This window comes from Marmota marmota, unplaced genomic scaffold (assembly GCF_001458135.2).
Source record: "Marmota marmota marmota unplaced genomic scaffold, marMar, whole genome shotgun sequence".
In the NCBI taxonomy this organism is placed as follows: Eukaryota; Metazoa; Chordata; class Mammalia; order Rodentia; family Sciuridae; genus Marmota; species Marmota marmota.
In genome coordinates this window covers 1,318,463-1,334,961 of record NW_026000108.1, presented here as the reverse complement: position 1 = coordinate 1,334,961, position 16,499 = coordinate 1,318,463, and the positions used below count along the sequence as shown (strand labels likewise).

At 48.3% G+C, this 16,499-nt stretch overlaps 1 protein-coding gene across 2 annotated transcripts in view; it reads left to right on the top strand.

Moving 5' to 3' along the window:
* The window catches only part of Letm1 (leucine zipper and EF-hand containing transmembrane protein 1), a 52,163-nt gene that overhangs the window by 21,513 nt on the left and 14,151 nt on the right, over positions 1-16,499 (top strand). The window contains exons 4-8 of one of the 2 annotated variants that reach the window (XM_015481876.2): positions 4,566-4,666; positions 4,697-5,016; positions 12,308-12,451; positions 12,984-13,121; positions 14,760-14,963. In XM_015481876.2, the coding sequence (XP_015337362.1) occupies positions 4,963-5,016; positions 12,308-12,451; positions 12,984-13,121; positions 14,760-14,963 (540 nt within the window). In that variant the 5' untranslated portion in view covers positions 4,566-4,666; positions 4,697-4,962. Of the gene's footprint in view, positions 1-4,565; positions 4,667-4,696; positions 5,017-12,307; positions 12,452-12,983; positions 13,122-14,759; positions 14,964-16,499 lie in introns of those variants that run through there. The other variant, XM_048784041.1, reaches the window with a different exon arrangement.

The window sequence follows — 16,499 nt, the reverse complement described above, 5'->3', positions numbered from 1 at the left end:
TTTTTTTTTTTTTTTTTTTTTTTTTTTTTTGGTACTGGGGTTTGAACCAGGTGTTTTTATTTATTTTGAGATAGCGTCTCATTCATGCAAAGCAAGTGGCCTGCCACTGAACTACATGCCCAGTCTCTACTTTGTTTTATTAAGATCTTTCTCTCCTCTTTCAGAAAAAGACATGCCATTCTTTTATATTACCTTTCTTTTTTGTGGAGGGAGGTACCAGGGATTGAACTGAGGAGCACTCGAACCCCTGAGCCACATCCCCAGCCCTAGTTTGCATTTTATTTAGAGATAGGGTCTCACTGAGTTGCCTAACACCTTGCTTTTGCTGAGGCTGGCTTTGAACTTGCAGTCCTCCTGCCTCAGCCTCCCAAGCCGTGGGATTATAGTGTGTGCCGCTGTGCCCAGCTTCTTTTTTTTTTTTAAAGAGAGGGAGAGAGAGAGAGAATTTTTTAATATTTATTTTTTAGTTATCGGCGGACACAACATCTTTGTTTGTATGTGGTGCTGAGGATCGAACCCGGGCCACACGCATGCCAGGCGAGCGCGCTACCACTTGAGCCACATCCCCAGCCCCCCAGCTTCTTTTTTATTACCTTTCCAAGTGGTTGCTGCTGGCACTTGTGGCATTGCTGTGTGTGATGTTGTTGAGTCTGGCCGCTTGGCACCACTGTGTTCACTTCCAGTTTGGTTCACATGGCAGCACAGATTCAGGTAGGGTCATGAGCTTGCTGGTAGACAACAGTGTTGCCTCTTCCACCCCAGCCTCCAGTGCGAGTGGTTTCAGTTCTTGCCTGCACATCCAGTTCTGCCTTAGGACAGCTATAGTCAGTCATGCACCATCATAGCAGCAGAACAGGGGCTAGTGCTCATTGCCTGTAGTATAGCTTTGGATTTCAGTATTCTTTGCCATGGCTGTTTATTCAAGTATTTTTATTGGGAAGGGACATTTTTAGCACTTAAGGTTCATATTAAAATTTAAAATGTATTCTTTATTAATAAATTTTTAAAAGAGATTTACTTAATGAAAAATGGTAAAGCTGTTTAGATGAACTCATATTTCAAATTAGCACTTTCCGGTGAGCAGCAAAGAGCTTTCATTTTTCAATTTGCACAGAATAAGAAATCTTGAATCACACCCAGAAAAGTCATTGTGAGTGGTAGCCATTGGTATGGTTGTTTGGCAGTTATTTTACAGCCTAGGATAGTCTTTGATTGAAATGGCCCAGGCCCCTGATGGGGAGTAGGTGGAGTACTTTCCATCCAGCACAGCATTGGGACATTCCTGAGTAGCTTTTGACCTTAATTATGGAAGTGAGGGAAGCAAGGCAGCACGCCATCTTTGCACAGGCAGTGGGCATTTATGCAGCGAGCAACAAGCATCCTGCAACCCAGTGGGGCTTTCCCCATGGTGGGAACACTTGATTTGGGGTGAGGGCCCTTTCTGTCCTGCATTTCCACGTGGCATGAATGCCAGTGAGATGTGCTTGGGAAATAGCACTATGCTGATGGCCAGGTGCATCCAGGCCCCTGGCAAATGTTCCTGTAGTATGTGTCCTTGGCACATAGCAACATTGCTTTCCAGGCTCACAGTCTCAGGCCTCAGGCTGGAGCAATGCACTGGGCCTCTTGGTTACTTTGTTTGTGTATGTTCTCTAGTCCCCCAGCAGAGGGGAACCAGTAGTTTCACATCTTAATGTGGAATTTTTGTAAGCACGGGGCTCAGAGTTGCCCTGCGCTTCTGGAGTCATCCTTCCTGGTGGTGGTGGCTGTTGCTATGTCATTCCTCTTTTCTTTGTTCTTTCTTATTGGGGATTTCTTAGCCCCTGTTAGCATTATGCCCTGAAGAACTGGGCAACATGTCCTGGTTGATGTCCTCCCTGGCTTGACCTTGGTTCATTGCCTCACTTTGTGCCTGTCTGAGGGCAGCCATGGCAGGAGGTTCTGGGAGTGCCTTATGCCAGTCGTCTCCTTGGGAGCAGCCTGTAGGCCTTTGTACTTGTGGCATTTTTACAAATTTTGACAGAAGTCAAGAACACATTGTGACAGGAGAGTAGGTCTGGGACCCCATGCTTACTCCCCAAGTGACTGTGCATCTGACATGGTAGGGCTCAGAGATGCTGCTTCTTTGCAAGGCACTCCTTGGTTTTTCTTTTCTGGAAACGAAGATAGGGTGTCTGGTTGTGGTTATTGGCGTTTGCATCCTCAGGTAAGCAAACAGCTTCACAGCAGTGCTGGAGTGTGTACTGTGCCCAAGCAGGCCTCCTACCAGCTGTCTACTGTCTGCTTCTTGTTGAGATGTTGCATTTGCTCAGCAAGGTTCCCCCATTTTACAGGTGATTTATCAAGGAAGAGAAAAGCAGGAGGTCAGTGATAGCGTGGTGAAAAGCTGGGCCTCTTGGACTGGCCTTCCTGGATGGTGCTGTCTCAGCTGCTGGCTAAGTTCTGTGTTGATCAAAAAATGTTTTAATGTGATGTAGCAGTGCACAGTGGTGCACGCCTATAATCCCAGCAGCTCAGGAGGCTAAGACAGGGGGATCCCAAATTTGAAACCGGCCTCAGTAAACCTTCCTGGCTAGATTATTAGTAAGAGCTCTCTGAGCTTGAACACAGCCAGGTCTGTGGGGGTGTCCCAAAACCAGATATGCCATGAGCTTCTGTGCTTTGTCTGTTTTAAAATCTCTTCATCTTTGTCTGTTGGCTGCCCCTTTAAAAAACTGCTGACATATGGAAGCCTTGTTAATCAAATGTTGGAAAGCTGTATAATTAAGCATGATGGAGAGAGGAATGACATGTATTCCACATGTAGGCACTGATGCCATCCACACATGACGAGAAACGTGGCCAAGTGGTTCTCTGAGCCTGAGTGGGCTCTGCCACGTTCTCTGTGGCCTGATCCTCAGCAACACTGTGGCTCAGGATGGTGAATTCAAGGGATGGTTTCCAGGCGCTTGGGTGAAACAGTGAGGAGAGCCCACACACACCGAGGGAGGTACACACCCTCTGCTCACCACACCAGTGTCATGGTGTGGCCCCTGTACTTTTTTGTCTCATCACACCATCTTCAGAAGCTTTCTGTGAGCTCAGTGCTAGACTTTCAAGTCGGTAGTTGAGGGAAGACGGATCCTGGAGGGCTCCTAGAGAGGTCCACAGCCAGTGCCTGTGCCCAGTGTGTTTCGTGCTGGCAGAGCAATGCCCCCACTGGACCTGCCCTCCACCTGCTGCAAGCTAAGGCAGGTAGGTGCACCCTGGTGGTCCTGCAGGAGCCAACCTCTAAGCCTAGCAATTCTAGAGGTTCCCATCTTGCATCTACTAGTTTGATGGAATAGTCATTGCCACAGCCATTTCCTATTTGGGGTACTAGGCACATATTCACATGTACTTCCAAAGGAAGCTCCCAGAGCCTAGAGTTGAAGTTACTTGGTCAGGATCAGACAGAAGTAAGTAGTGGAGCCTGATTTTGAGCCCAGACGGTCATGGCCCTCACTCTGGTGTCTAGTCAGATGTAGAAATGACTAGAGATGGAAAGAAACTAGGATAGTGTGTGTGTGTGTCATTCATATATATATGAATGACAGCCCTCTGGGGTGGGTTGGAGCCTATGGCCACTCAGGTGGCTCTGTCCTCAAGCCATGGGAGAGGCTTCTAATTTGCCAGACAAGATAAGTAGGAGATGATAAACCTGAAATAGAACTGTACAGGCCAGTTGTCCCACGTTGGATGGCAGATGGCATAACAGCTCCACATGGGGAACAGAGGTGATGTATACAACCTCAGGCTCTGGGGCAGGCCTTGTACTTCCTGAGACCTGAGACTGCAGTGGCCCTCCTGACCTGTCTGATTTGTGTGTGGATGCAGTGGGCAAACCTATGGGCAGGACTCACTGTTGACAGAAGTCTGAGAAGTTTGGCTAACACTTAACCCTCACCAGCTCTGGCCCCGTGTAACCTGCATTGGGTGGGGAAGGAGCATGCCTCTCCTCTCAGCTCCTCAGATTTAGGACACCACTGTGACGAGACAACAGTGGAGGTAAGGCGGGGATATGAGCCAGGCAGGGCACAAGCTGTCGATAGCTAGGCAGGGGTGGCCAGTGCTATAGCCCAGTGAGTAGGGGCCTTAGGCCTTTGGCTTGGCTGTCTTTGAGTTTGTGCTTTTGCTCCAGAACCTGTTAATCAAAAGTCACTTGTTAGGGGAGAGGACCTCTAAACTAGACAGACTTCTTAACTCTGTTCCTCAAATCCCAAAGAAGCATATCATACCTCTTTAAGTTAATGGTGCCCAGAGGTTGGGTTGAGTCCTGGGGTCACTATGCCACTCTATGCATGTCTGTCCTGCTGTTATATCTCTCTAGGGACCTGTGAACCTAGATACTGGTGGATGTGGAACAGGCCCACCTGGGGACACACATCATTCTGCTATTATGCCCAAGCCCTCCTAAGGGTTCCTGGGGGTCTCAGGTCTCAGGAAGTACGTGGGATTTAGTGCATGGTTGTGATTCTCTGTGCTGCTGGGCAGCCACAGACTGCACCTGGCTCCTCATTGCCATTTTCCCTTTTTCCTTTTTCAAGGAATATTCCATCTGGCTGCTGCTTTCCAGCCCACCCTGTGTACCTCTGCTTCAGAGATGAGCCCCTCAGTGTTTGGACTTTGAGGCCCAAGCACCCACGCACAGCAGCAAGAGTGCCATGGACCCCCACTTCAGCAGGCTTGGTTGTTACGGGACCTCGGTACCTTTCTATTCGAGGCTGGCACTCATCACCCCCCGTTAGTGATGACTCTGTGGTGGAGAAGTCCCTCAAATCCTTAAAGGACAAGAATAAGAAGCTGGAGGAAGGTGGCCCTGTGTACAGCCCACCAGCTGAGGTGGTGGTGAAGAAGTCTCTTGGGCAGAAGGTGTTGGATGAGCTGAAGCATTACTACCATGGCTTCCGTTTGCTCTGGATCGATACCAAGATTGCAGCACGCATGCTCTGGCGCATCCTCAACGGCCACACCCTGACCCGCCGGGAGCGCAGGCAGGTAAAGGGGACGCACCAAGCTCTTGGCTTCACCCAGAGATTGCTTTCAAAACCTCGTTGGGACTTGCTTTCTGCTGCTTTGGGTGAGGAAAATATCAGTAAAACCTCTGAAACGGGGCTGGGGTTGTGGCTCAGTGGTAGAGTGCTTGTCTAGCATGTGATGCACTGGGTTCGATTCTTAGCACCACAAAAAAAATAAATAAAGGTACATTGATAGCTAAATATAAATCTACAAAAGTGGGGACATCCCCATAATACCACCATCGAATTGTGACAGGACCTCAGTACCAGCACCCAGTTCCCTCCCAGTGCCTCCTTGCTGTTCCTTGAAAAGTCCACACTGTGTGGCTGTGGCTCTTCTCCCCCAGTGCCACGGTGTTCCTCTGGGGAAGTGTCTCTTTACTGATCGACATCTATGCTGGACTGTCAGAAGTCCTGCTGGCATTTACACCACTCCTTTAGTCCTGGCTCCAAGGAAGTTCTTCCTAAACAGGGCATGGTGGTGCATGTCTGTGGTCCCAGCTGCTCAGAAGGCTGAGATGGGGAGGATCACTTGAGCCCAATAGTCGGAGGCCAGACTCCCATTTCCAAAAAAACAAGATGGACACAGTGGTGCAAACCTGTAATTCATCAACTCCAGAGGCTGAGGCAAGAGGTTTGTAAGTCTGAGACTGACCTGGGCAACTTAGTAAACTTAGCAAGACTTTGTTTCAAAATAAAAGTTTCATAAAAGGCCTGGGGATGTAGCTCAGAGGTAGAACACGCCTGGGCTCAATTGCCACTACAAAAAAGGTAAAGACTCTTACCATTGTCACTCATTTTTTTTTTTTTTTTGTTCTGGGGATTAAACCCAGGGGTACTTTACCAATGAGCTACATCCCCGGCCCTTTTTATTTTGAGACAGGGTCTCACTAAGTTGCTTAAGGCTTTACTATTTGCCCAGGCTGGTCTAGAATTTGGGATCCTCCTGTCTCAGCCTCCCATGTCACTGGGATTATAGGCATGCAACTCTGTACCCTTTTCCTGTTGTCTATCTTTGTCTCTCAGGGCTGCCACCTAAATACTTCTTTTCTATCTTGTTCATTCTTTTTTCAGCTAAAATAATCTTTTAATGCATCTGTTAGTTTTCTTTTCAATGCTCATATTTTTACCTCTAGAAGTTCTATTAAGTTTTGAGTTTTTTGATTTTTTTAATTTATATATGATAGCAGAATGCATTACAATTCTTATTACACATATAGAGCACAATTTTTCATATCTCTGGTTGTATACAAAGTATATTCACACCATTCACATCTTTATACATGTACTTTGGATGATAATGTCCATCTCTTGATAGGCTTTTGTTTATTTTTTTGTTTTTTTGTTTTTAGTTCATCTTTTTAAGTCTTCAACAATTTAAAGTGTACTTATTTACAATTTTAAGTATACTTACATTTGTCTCCTGGCATGAATTCAGTATTTTCATTTTCTTACTTTTGTGGGAGATGAATCCTGCTCTTTATTGTGGACCTTGGCTACAGTGAATGATGTGTGTTTTGTGATTTTGAACTGTCAGTTCATCTGCAGCATGGTCTTGTCCGTGGGAACCCTGTGCAGTCTGTGTGTTGAGTCAGCTTCTCCAGTGTGGATGTTGCATTCGCCCCTGTGGTGCAGTGGGAGCTGTGGGATCTTAGAGGCCATGGAGGGAGCCTGTGTGAGATCCCCCTCCAGGTACAGCTTCTCCTGCTTGCTCAGTCTTTCCTCCCAAGAGCACTTCATTGTTCCCAGCTTCTGGGAGTTCCCATTACCTTTTGTGGTCCCCACTATTTATTAATTTTTAAATAAACCTTTAACTTTGGGATGATTTTCGTCTATAGGGAAGTTGCAGAGATCCTGCAGAGTCCCAAATCATCTGCCCCAGCTCACCAAATGCTTGTCTTGGTAACTGGTCACAGCTCAGCCCCTTACTCCTGACCCAGGCTTGATTCTGTTTCCACTTTCTGGGCAACTTCCTTTCTCTGGTACAGGACCCCATGCTGCTCCTGAGGCCCTTCTGGTCTGGGATGGCCCTACAGTGGGGCACACTGGCTGGTGTCTGGTAGTGTAGACCCGGGGCTTGTCTTGCATTGTTTCCTGGTCAGCAAGTGCCTTTGTCACCTCCCACTAGGGTCAGTGAGATACCTCAGGGATCATTGGTCGTGTGGCCCAGATGACGTCTGCCTGGTGCCTCCTTGCATAGCACCCTCTGCCCTGAGGACCAAGGAAAGCAGGTCCAATCACTCAGCTCTGCCCCTGTGGCTGATACCCCCATGTGTGTCCAGCCTGGGCCCTGCCCCTATGCTGCTTACATCCCACTGCCCTATTGCTCTTTCCCCGTGTGTGGTCTCAGAGATCCACTCGGAGCATGCATGTCTGAAACAAACCCCAGTCTTCCCCCTGCCCATTCCTGAATATCTCTTGGCAGCCTCCAGCTGCCATCAGTTCAGCATGGCAGCCCACCCTCGCTGGCACTTAGGCCAAAGCCTTGGCAGCTCCCAACACCTACATTGTTCTATAGCAGCCCTAGTCTGAGTGCTCCCCACCCCACCACCCATCCTGCCCGAAACTGTGGCCTACGAGCCCTGCAGTCTGTCTCCATGCTTTTACAACAACAGTCCTTTTAAAACAGAAGTAGGCAGGGTGTGGTGGTGTATGCCTGTAATCCCAGCGGCAGCTGGGGAGGCTGAGGCAAGAGAATAGCTAGTTCACAGCCAGCCTCAGCAATTTAGCAAGGCCCTAACAACTCAGTGAGGCCCTCTCTCTAAATAAAATATGGAAAGGGCTGGGGATGTGGCTTAATGGTTAAGTGTCCCTGGGTACAATCCCTATACCAAAAAAAATGGGAAGTGGGCTCAAGCTCAGTGCTCTGTGGGCCCCTTTCCCTGGTTGAAGCCAGAGCCTTCCCAGAAACTATCCTGCCACATGCTCCACCCTCGCCCTGACCCTGCTTCCTGTATTCTTCCTGTGTAGGCTTGCTGCCCCATAGCTAATTCTCGGTATGTCTTGGAGCCTTTGTGCCAACAGGCTCCACTCTGAAACCTCTCATGTGAAACACGAGACCACTCCAGATACATAGGACCTCAGGGCCTTCCACTGACAAGTGCAGCCAAGTGTCTGCATGTTCCTTCCCGTCCAGCTATCTCCAGCAGTTGAGCATTGGGCTTGCAGAAATAGAAAATGGTTTATGCCTGCAACTGAGGTGGGCATTTGTAAAATGATAACTGATAAGGATTTTGGGTATTTGTCAGCTGTGTGTCCACGTAGCAGGGGAGTCCTCATGAGCTTGGTGATACAACTTGGGGTGGGAGCTCAGGCACACAGACTCTTTCACCAGGAACCTGAGGCCTCTAGTCTTCTGGTGTGAGCATTTGGATGCCAGTAATTCTTCCTGGCCCTCCAGCAGGGTACAAGGGCAAGAAAAGGGATTTTGGTTTCTCAGTCCACTGGCACCTCCATATCTCATCTCCTTTGGAGTGTGTGTCCATGTATTGATTTGGAATATTTGTTCTCCTGTCTGCCTGTGATAGGAAACTAGCTTATTGTTTCAGGTCTCATGTTTGAATCCTATCCATGTTTTAGCAGTATCTTTGATCTTTTCTGAAAAACATGTATTTTTAAAATTGATACATAAAAGCAAAAATTATGCCTATTTAGGAAGTCCATGTGATGTTTCAATACACATACACATTGTATAATGTTTAAATCATCCTCTGCCTTTTTAAAGATAATTGTGCTTAAATGTGCCATATAGCAAGTACTTGTAATTCTGCTTTTGTGTTTATAAATGCTTAAAAAGTTATTTTATTGCTCTGTGTTTTGCAAAAAGTTTTCTTTTAAAAAAATATGCAAGCATTGTTTGAAATATATGTTCTGATGGATAAATTCAGCCCGTTCTAACTGGACATCAAGCATCTTGGTGTTAAAATGTGCCTGAAAGCGTGGGGTTTCAGAGGTGCTGTGACCCTGGCTTTAATTTTTGGCTGGCACCGGGCAGGCATAAGAGTGGGATGATCTCACAAACAGTTTTTTGTTGCCAGTGTCTGTAGTGTGAGCCTGCAGGCACAGTGTTTCTGCAGCATCAGGGGTAGGAGAGCTTCCCCACCCTGACTTAGCATCCGGGCATTCCCTACAACCATGACCAAAAGGAAGGGACCAAGGTCAGGAGGCTGTGGCAGATGGGTTGCTCCTCTCCTCTGGACTTCTCGCATGCCCAGTGGTGACTTGATCTCTCATAGAAACCCTTCTTCCAAAGCAGAGTGTTCGAGTTAATGGTTATGCCACAGGCCTTTTGTTCTTTGTGAAGTAAGTGAAGTCATAGTCCATGCTCTCTTTCCTTCTTTTTTCCAGTTCCTCTCTATTGAGCGTGTTCCCAGGTGTTAGCAGTGGCCCTAAACAACTTACTAAAATTAAGTTGAGACTTTACTAAGTTGCTTAGAGCAGCCAAGGAAAGATGCAGAATTCCTTTGCTCGGACAGTCTGCCCAGAATTGGGCAACAAAGCCTTCCACAGTGAGCAGAGGAGCACTTTACCTGATGACCTTGGGAGTTGTTCCTGAAGAGAGTAATTCCAGCTTCTAATTCTATACTTCATTGAGAACAGAGGGTTTTGTTTTATTTTGTTTACCTGGCTGGAATTTTTCACAGGGTGCTAATTTGGAAGGGAGCAGAGGGATCATTTACAGGAGAGGGTCACACTAGAGCTTCAGAGCTACCCTGCTAGCATGTGTCAGGTGCTTAATGAGTAAGCCCTTGCTTTGTGGCCTGGCCCCCTCCATCTCCTCTACCTTCCCATTCTGCCTGAGTTCCAGTTTAGCTGTTTCACTGAAAAAGATGAGTCTTAAAGGAAAAAGAGGGGGAGGCACTTTGGAACAGCCACATAAAGACCAGACAGGTGTCAGCAGGAATGTGGGGCTGGGGGCCAGGTCCCCTGTGACTTGCACTAAGGAGAGGGTCTGTAGAGCCTGTCTGGATTTTCCTAGGATCTCATAGGTAATTTTGATTTGAGCAAAGTGTTATGGGTTTGTTTATTTATTTCTATGTGGTGCTGAGGATAAAACCCAGTGCCTCACATGTGCTAGGCAAGCACTCTGCCACAGAGCTACAGCCCCAGCCCCATGAACATTGTTTTAAGTGGAAGACATTTGAAGTGTGTGACTCACATGTCACTGTTGGGTACTTGCTCATAGTGTTGAGTAGAGGATAACAGATAAGCCTAGAGGGTCAGTATAGAATAGCTGCATTTGGGGAGTCATTTGGGACTCTGGTTTTGAGAACCAGGGCCTTACAGAGACCAGCAGGAAAAGGTGGGTTTCTGAGCCTCTAGGACACAAGTGACCATGCCAGAGCAGAACATGAGATGCTGTTCAAGCAGCTGCCTGGCAGCCACTACTGCACTTCCTGGTTCTGGAATTGAGGATTCTAGTTTCCTCCCATTAGTGGAATCACAAAATTTGACCTTGTGTCTAGCTTATCTCACCTAGCATTGAGCTCAGGGGCACTTGACTACTGGGCCACATCCCCAGCCCTATTTAGTATTTTAATTAGAGACAGGGTCTTACTGAATTACTTGGTGCCTTGCCATTGCTGAGGCTGGCTTTGAACTTGCGATACTCCTGCCTTAGCCTTCTAAGCCACTGGGATGATAGGCATGTGCCACTGCCCCCCCCCCTTTTTTTTAACTACAGGGGATTGAACCCGGGATGCTTTGCCACTGAGCCATATCCTCAACCTTAAATTTTTTTATTCTGAGCCTAAAATTTAGTGAGTCTCAACTTAATTTTACTAAGTTGCTTAGGGCCTCAAACTTGGCAATCCTCCTGCTTCAGCCTTTTGAGCCACTAGGATTATTTTGCAGATGTATCATATCAGTTATTAGTTTTGAGCAGCTTTTGTAAAATTATCAGGAAAAGACACATTTTCATCAGGTGCTCTTTTGCATCAGATGATGCATCGTCTGCATCTGCATTAGATGATCAGATGATTTCCTGCTTTATCGTGAGGAGCTGCTCAGCTTGAGCAGGGTACACGCAGACTGGGAGCTCCCTCAAAATACACAACCCAAACAGACTGGAAGAAGTCAAGAACAGAGAAGGCACACTGGCTAGCCCTGGCCAGACAAAGAGGACTTCAGAGCAGCTGCACTGGGAGCAGGGAGGGAAGGTGCACCTCATCCCAGAAGCCAGGTGCAGAAGAGCTCAGTGTGCTGCACATACCTGGAATGTCCAGAGAGAATATGTCCATTTTGTAGAGCAAAATGGAGTTATCCTTGCTGAACACTTGGGGCTTTCTGGCATGTGAAAATATAAATCTGTGTTTGGGTGGTGGTTTCAATGGAATCTGTAAATTTACCACGAATCCCTGAGTTGTACACTTACAACTTGATGAATGCTGTGGTATGCAAATTTTACCTGAGTGGTAAAATACTGCTTTAACCCCAGTATTTAAAACTAATGGGGAATACCAAAAAAAAAAAAAAAAAAAAAAAAAGCAAAATCAAGACAAAATGAGTACCATCTTGAAGGATATGCCCCTGTCCAGACTGGGACAATTTGAGAGTGAGAGCAAGTGAAAAGATAAAGGAACCCATGAGTCTTTTTGAATAATAAAGAGCATGGGAGTGCAAGAAAGCAGGCTTCTCTCTGGCTTCAGGTGGCAGGTACAGAGATGGGGAAGAGCTCTGGAGCACCAGTGTGGGGAGGAGACCTATCTTTGTAAGCCTGGGGTGTCCCCCTCAGTGGCTGGCTCACAATGGAGCAGTCAATGTGTGTTCTATCAGAGATATTTTTTGGGCCTTTCATTGTCTCTCCATGACATGTGCCAAGTGTACCTGGCCTGTGAGCTACCCCCATATACCACTTTCCGAAGACAATTGGCATGTAGATTTGGGTGGTGGTAGGGATGTGCTGTTTTGTTTTGTGGTGCTGGAGATTGAACCCAGAGCCTGCCTCATGCTAGGGCAGGTGCTCTACCACTGAGCTACATTCCTATTCCTTTTTATTTTATTTTGAGATGGGGTCTTGCTTAGGATGGAACTTGTGATCCTCCCACCTCAGCCTGCCACGAGTAGCTGGGATCACAAGCATGCTTGGCATGTGGTTTTGACTGTCAAGAAAGAAATGGGTTTCAGGAGATATCTGCTAAGTGGTTTTGGAACTTGGAGATCCTGAGCCAAAGCCCATGGTTGTCCTTGTAAGTGATGACAGAAATGCTCCCACTGTTTGCTCCTGCTCGCATCTTTCTCTGCCCCCGCTGATAGAGACCTCCTCTCTCCAGTTTCTCCGGATCTGTGCTGACCTCTTCAGACTGGTCCCTTTCCTGGTCTTCGTGGTGGTACCCTTTATGGAGTTTCTGCTGCCTGTGGCCGTGAAGCTCTTCCCCAACATGCTGCCATCCACCTTTGAGACCCAGTCCATCAAGGTGAGGACATCATGGTCATAAACACGTTTAAAAATGAGTCTGAAGTTCCTCACCAGAGCCATGTTGCTTGTGACTATCACATGAGGATGAGGTGTCTTGTCATCCACAAAGGCTCAGGGTCCTCCATACCTTGTCATGTGTGTTCTGTCTGGGAGCCTCTGTGAGGCCCCTTTGAGTGAAGTGGTTGTGTTAGCTTCACTGTCTGGCAGTGAAGAACATGCCTGCCAACCCCTGCTCTAGGGAGTCACACAAAGATGTATATATTTTTAAAGCCATGAAATAGAAGAGATTGTTTCAGAATGTATTGCACTTAGATGAGAATAAGCATTGTTGTACGAAATGTGTATTAGAGCTTGGGGAGCTTGGGGGAGCCTGATGGAAGTGTGAGATGTTTGTTTTACAGGGGTGATGGCAGTTGGAGGAGGCTCCTGAAGCTGTGGCCTGGAGTAGAGGGAGCTGGTGGGATGTGGGAGGGCAGCGGCCAGGTCAAGCCCAGCCCTTTCTCTGCCCAGCCCTCTCTCTGCCCTTGCAGGAGGAGAGGCTGAAGAAGGAGCTACGGGTCAAGCTGGAGCTGGCCAAGTTCCTACAAGACACGATTGAGGAGATGGCCCTGAAGAACAAGGCAGCCAAGGGAAACGCCACCAAAGACTTCTCTGCATTTTTCCAGAAGGTGCTGTGTGCCTCAGCCCCGTGGACTCTCCATCAGTCCAAGGCTAGGTGGAGCTGCAGAGCACTCCAGCCTTGGCAGCTGCTTCCTCCCTTCTCTTCCTTCCTTTTGGCTACACTCAACAGAGCGGAGCTGCCAGGCAGTGCTGGCTGGTGCTTTAGGGAGTTTGACAAGGAGACTCTGCTGGTCTCCAGAATCACTTGCTCATGTCCTGGCTTTGCAGCACTCAGAGAAGGGAGAACATCATAGACAAGGAACCCAAGACCTGAGATTATGGTATGGTGGGTAGTTTGGCTGAGCCACTCTGCCTGGTGCTATCTAGAGTCTTGTCAGAGCCTGGGTGACGGCAGCAGGAGCTGAAAAGGGAGAGGGAGTGCTATCGACAGGGTCTCTGGGGTCGAGCTTGAGAGATTTGTGTTGCTTTTTGAAGTCTGAAGACTGTCTGAAGCTAGGTGCTGTGGCGCACACCTATAATCCCAGCAGCTTGGAAGGCTGAGGCAGGGAGGATCACAAGTTCAAAGCCAGCCTCAGTAACTCAGTGAAACCCTGTCTCTAAATAAAATACAAAATAGGGCAAAAAGACTGTGTCTGAGGTTCTCAGAAAGCCTCCACCAGACAGTGTCATTGGGCTTTGGCCCTTGCTTATGTGTTGTTTGGTGCTTTGCACTGCAGCACAGAGGAGCAAAGTCTGCAGCTACAAAGGCAGAAATACCTGCTCTGTGGCCTTTACAGAAAAGTGTGCTCACCCCAGCGCAACCTTGGAGATGTCATCTTTGGGGAAGAGGCAGGTATAGCTATGGAACTGTTGAGTAGGTAGGTTCTGCAAGGAGCTGCAAGCAGCCGCGCTTTAGAGGCCCAGGAGAGGGTGGGGACAAGTGGGAGCTAGAAGGGAGGTGGGGCTTCTGGTGGGCTGCAGCTCCAGAGAAGGACCTGCCTGTGGTAGCCTGGGTTGAGGGATGCTGCATTTGGCCTTCCCCCTGGGGAACCCCTGAAACTGTTTCTAGGTGATATCCTGTGTGGCTTAGTCTGGGTCCTTTTGATCTGAGTCAAGCTCCTGGGGGTGCCAGGTCTGGCTGTTCTACTCCCTGACCTCTGTTGGGGACCAGCCCAGCTCACTCCTGATAGAGACTAAGCCTATCTGTTGTATGGGAGGAGGTGCGGGCCAGACTGGTCTGAACTGAGGTTCTCTGCTTCCTAGAGGGCAGGCACATGGATAGTAGCAGTCCAGGCTCAAGTGGCAGCCCATTCCCCTGTACTTGGACTCTCTCAGAGGGAAAAGCAGGTGCACACAGCTGTGCCCTCTTCTCAGCACTGAGCAGCTGGGGTTCTGCATTAGGACCCAGGGCACTGCCTCTGCAATTGGTGGTTAGGTCCCCTTTCCCAGTGAATGGTGGCAGGAAAGGTACAGGGCCAGTAGTTGCCGTGTGTATCAGAATCCATGGCAGGCTCAGTTGACACTGAGTTCCTGAGGCGTGAGAGGCTCCCCATAGAAGTATGGTAAGAGGTGGGTGGTCCAGGGCCTCTGCACCCTGACCCCCCCCTTGGTTCTTCACTTCTGCTGTGTCCTGAGACTGGGGTGGGGACAGGAGAGCTCTTAGAACTTACCAAGTGGATAAGCCGTCTGGGTTGCTCCTGCTGCAGATCCGGGAGACAGGAGAAAGACCCAGCAATGAGGAAATCATGCGGTTTTCCAAATTGTTTGAGGATGAGCTGACTCTGGATAACCTCACACGACCGCAACTGGTGGCACTGTGCAGGCTGCTGGAACTCCAATCCATCGGCACCAACAACTTTCTGCGCTTCCAGCTCACCATGAGGCTAAGGTCCATAAAGGCTGATGACAAGGTGAGCCATGCCACAAGAAAGGCCACGCGGACCACTCTGCTTCTTTGGTTTCTTGCCTTTCTGTTCCTTTTTTTTTTTTTTCTTTAACTGATGTATGTGTATATATATATAAATGTAAAGGTTTAACAAATTTGTGGAGTGCCATGTGATGTTCAATACATACCTATTCTGCATGTTCATATGTTGGGGTATTGGGATAGCACCCAGGGCCTCAAGCATCTAGGCAAGTGCTTAAGTCACTGAGCTTTGTCCCCAGCCCTTTAAATATTTTTTTAAAATTTTGAGGCAGGTTGTCCAGGCTGGCTTTGAACGTGTGGTTCTCCTGCCTCTGTCTCTTGCCCTGGGCTGCACTGTGGCTTCCTACACGTCCCCAAGCCCTTCTCCTGGCTTCCCCCAGGACAGTCAGCAGGCCTGCCATTGTTTTGCAGAGGGTAGCTTTCCTCTGCAGCTTCCTTCGCAGGGTGTGCTCCCTGAATGTACCTGCACCCACTGTGCGTCAGGCATCTTAGCCTCTCAACCACTGTGCTTGCTTCTGCTTTCAGGTCACTCATCCCTCATTCTCTCCCGGGTTGGCTCCACTCTAATACCCATTGTGTGACCTCTAACTTTCAACCATAGAAATTCTTTTTTTTTTTTTTTCCAATTTTTTCTTTTTTGCAGTATTTATATTGATTGAACTTAGGGGTGCTCTGCCATTGAGCTATAACTTCACCCCTTCTATGTTGCTTTAGAGAGGCCACTAAGTTGCCCAGGCTAGCCTTGAACTTGTGATTCTCCTCCTCAGCCTCCTGAGTCACTAGGATTACAGGCGTGGCTACTGCACCTAGCTCGCTTTGTTTTCTTGAACACTCTAATCGCAGCTTATGAAGGTCCCACCTAGAGTGGGATGGGGACTGAAGCACATGTGGTGTGACTCTTAGGTTGAGGACAGGCAGCATTCCAAGCATCACTACTATGACTGGGAGAAGTAAAGGGAGGTGAGGTTTCTACACTCTACTTGAATCAGCAGGAGAGTGGATTGGGGTGTGTGCACTGTGATACTAGGGGACTGCTGAAAATGCTCCAGAAGTACAACTCGGGTGTCCCACAGGAGCACAGGGAACAGACAGAAGTGAAAACCAGCTTTAGTCACAGTAGACCAAGTGGACACAACCCAGGTAGGCGAATGGCTGAGCAGACTTCTCTGTCCATCTAGTGCCATGCTATTCGATGATTAGGAGGAGCTGTCTTGGATGCCACAACAATTGGATGGGTCTGGAGGGAACTCTAGAAGCTGCCTGCATTATGATCCCCACATGCCTAACGTTCTTCAGATGACAGCCATGCAAGCAGGGGCTGTCTTGGGGTAGGGTGGCTTCTGTCCTATGATCCCCATGAACATGACATTCTTTAGTTGACAAGTGACAGCCATGCAAGTGAGGGCCCTCGAGGGGGTGGAGGTGACTTCATCCTGCCTGGAGCAGAATTGGATCCTGGCTAGAATGTTGTGTTGCTTTATAAACTGTTACCGCTAGGACTCCCAGGGAAGGCACGTGG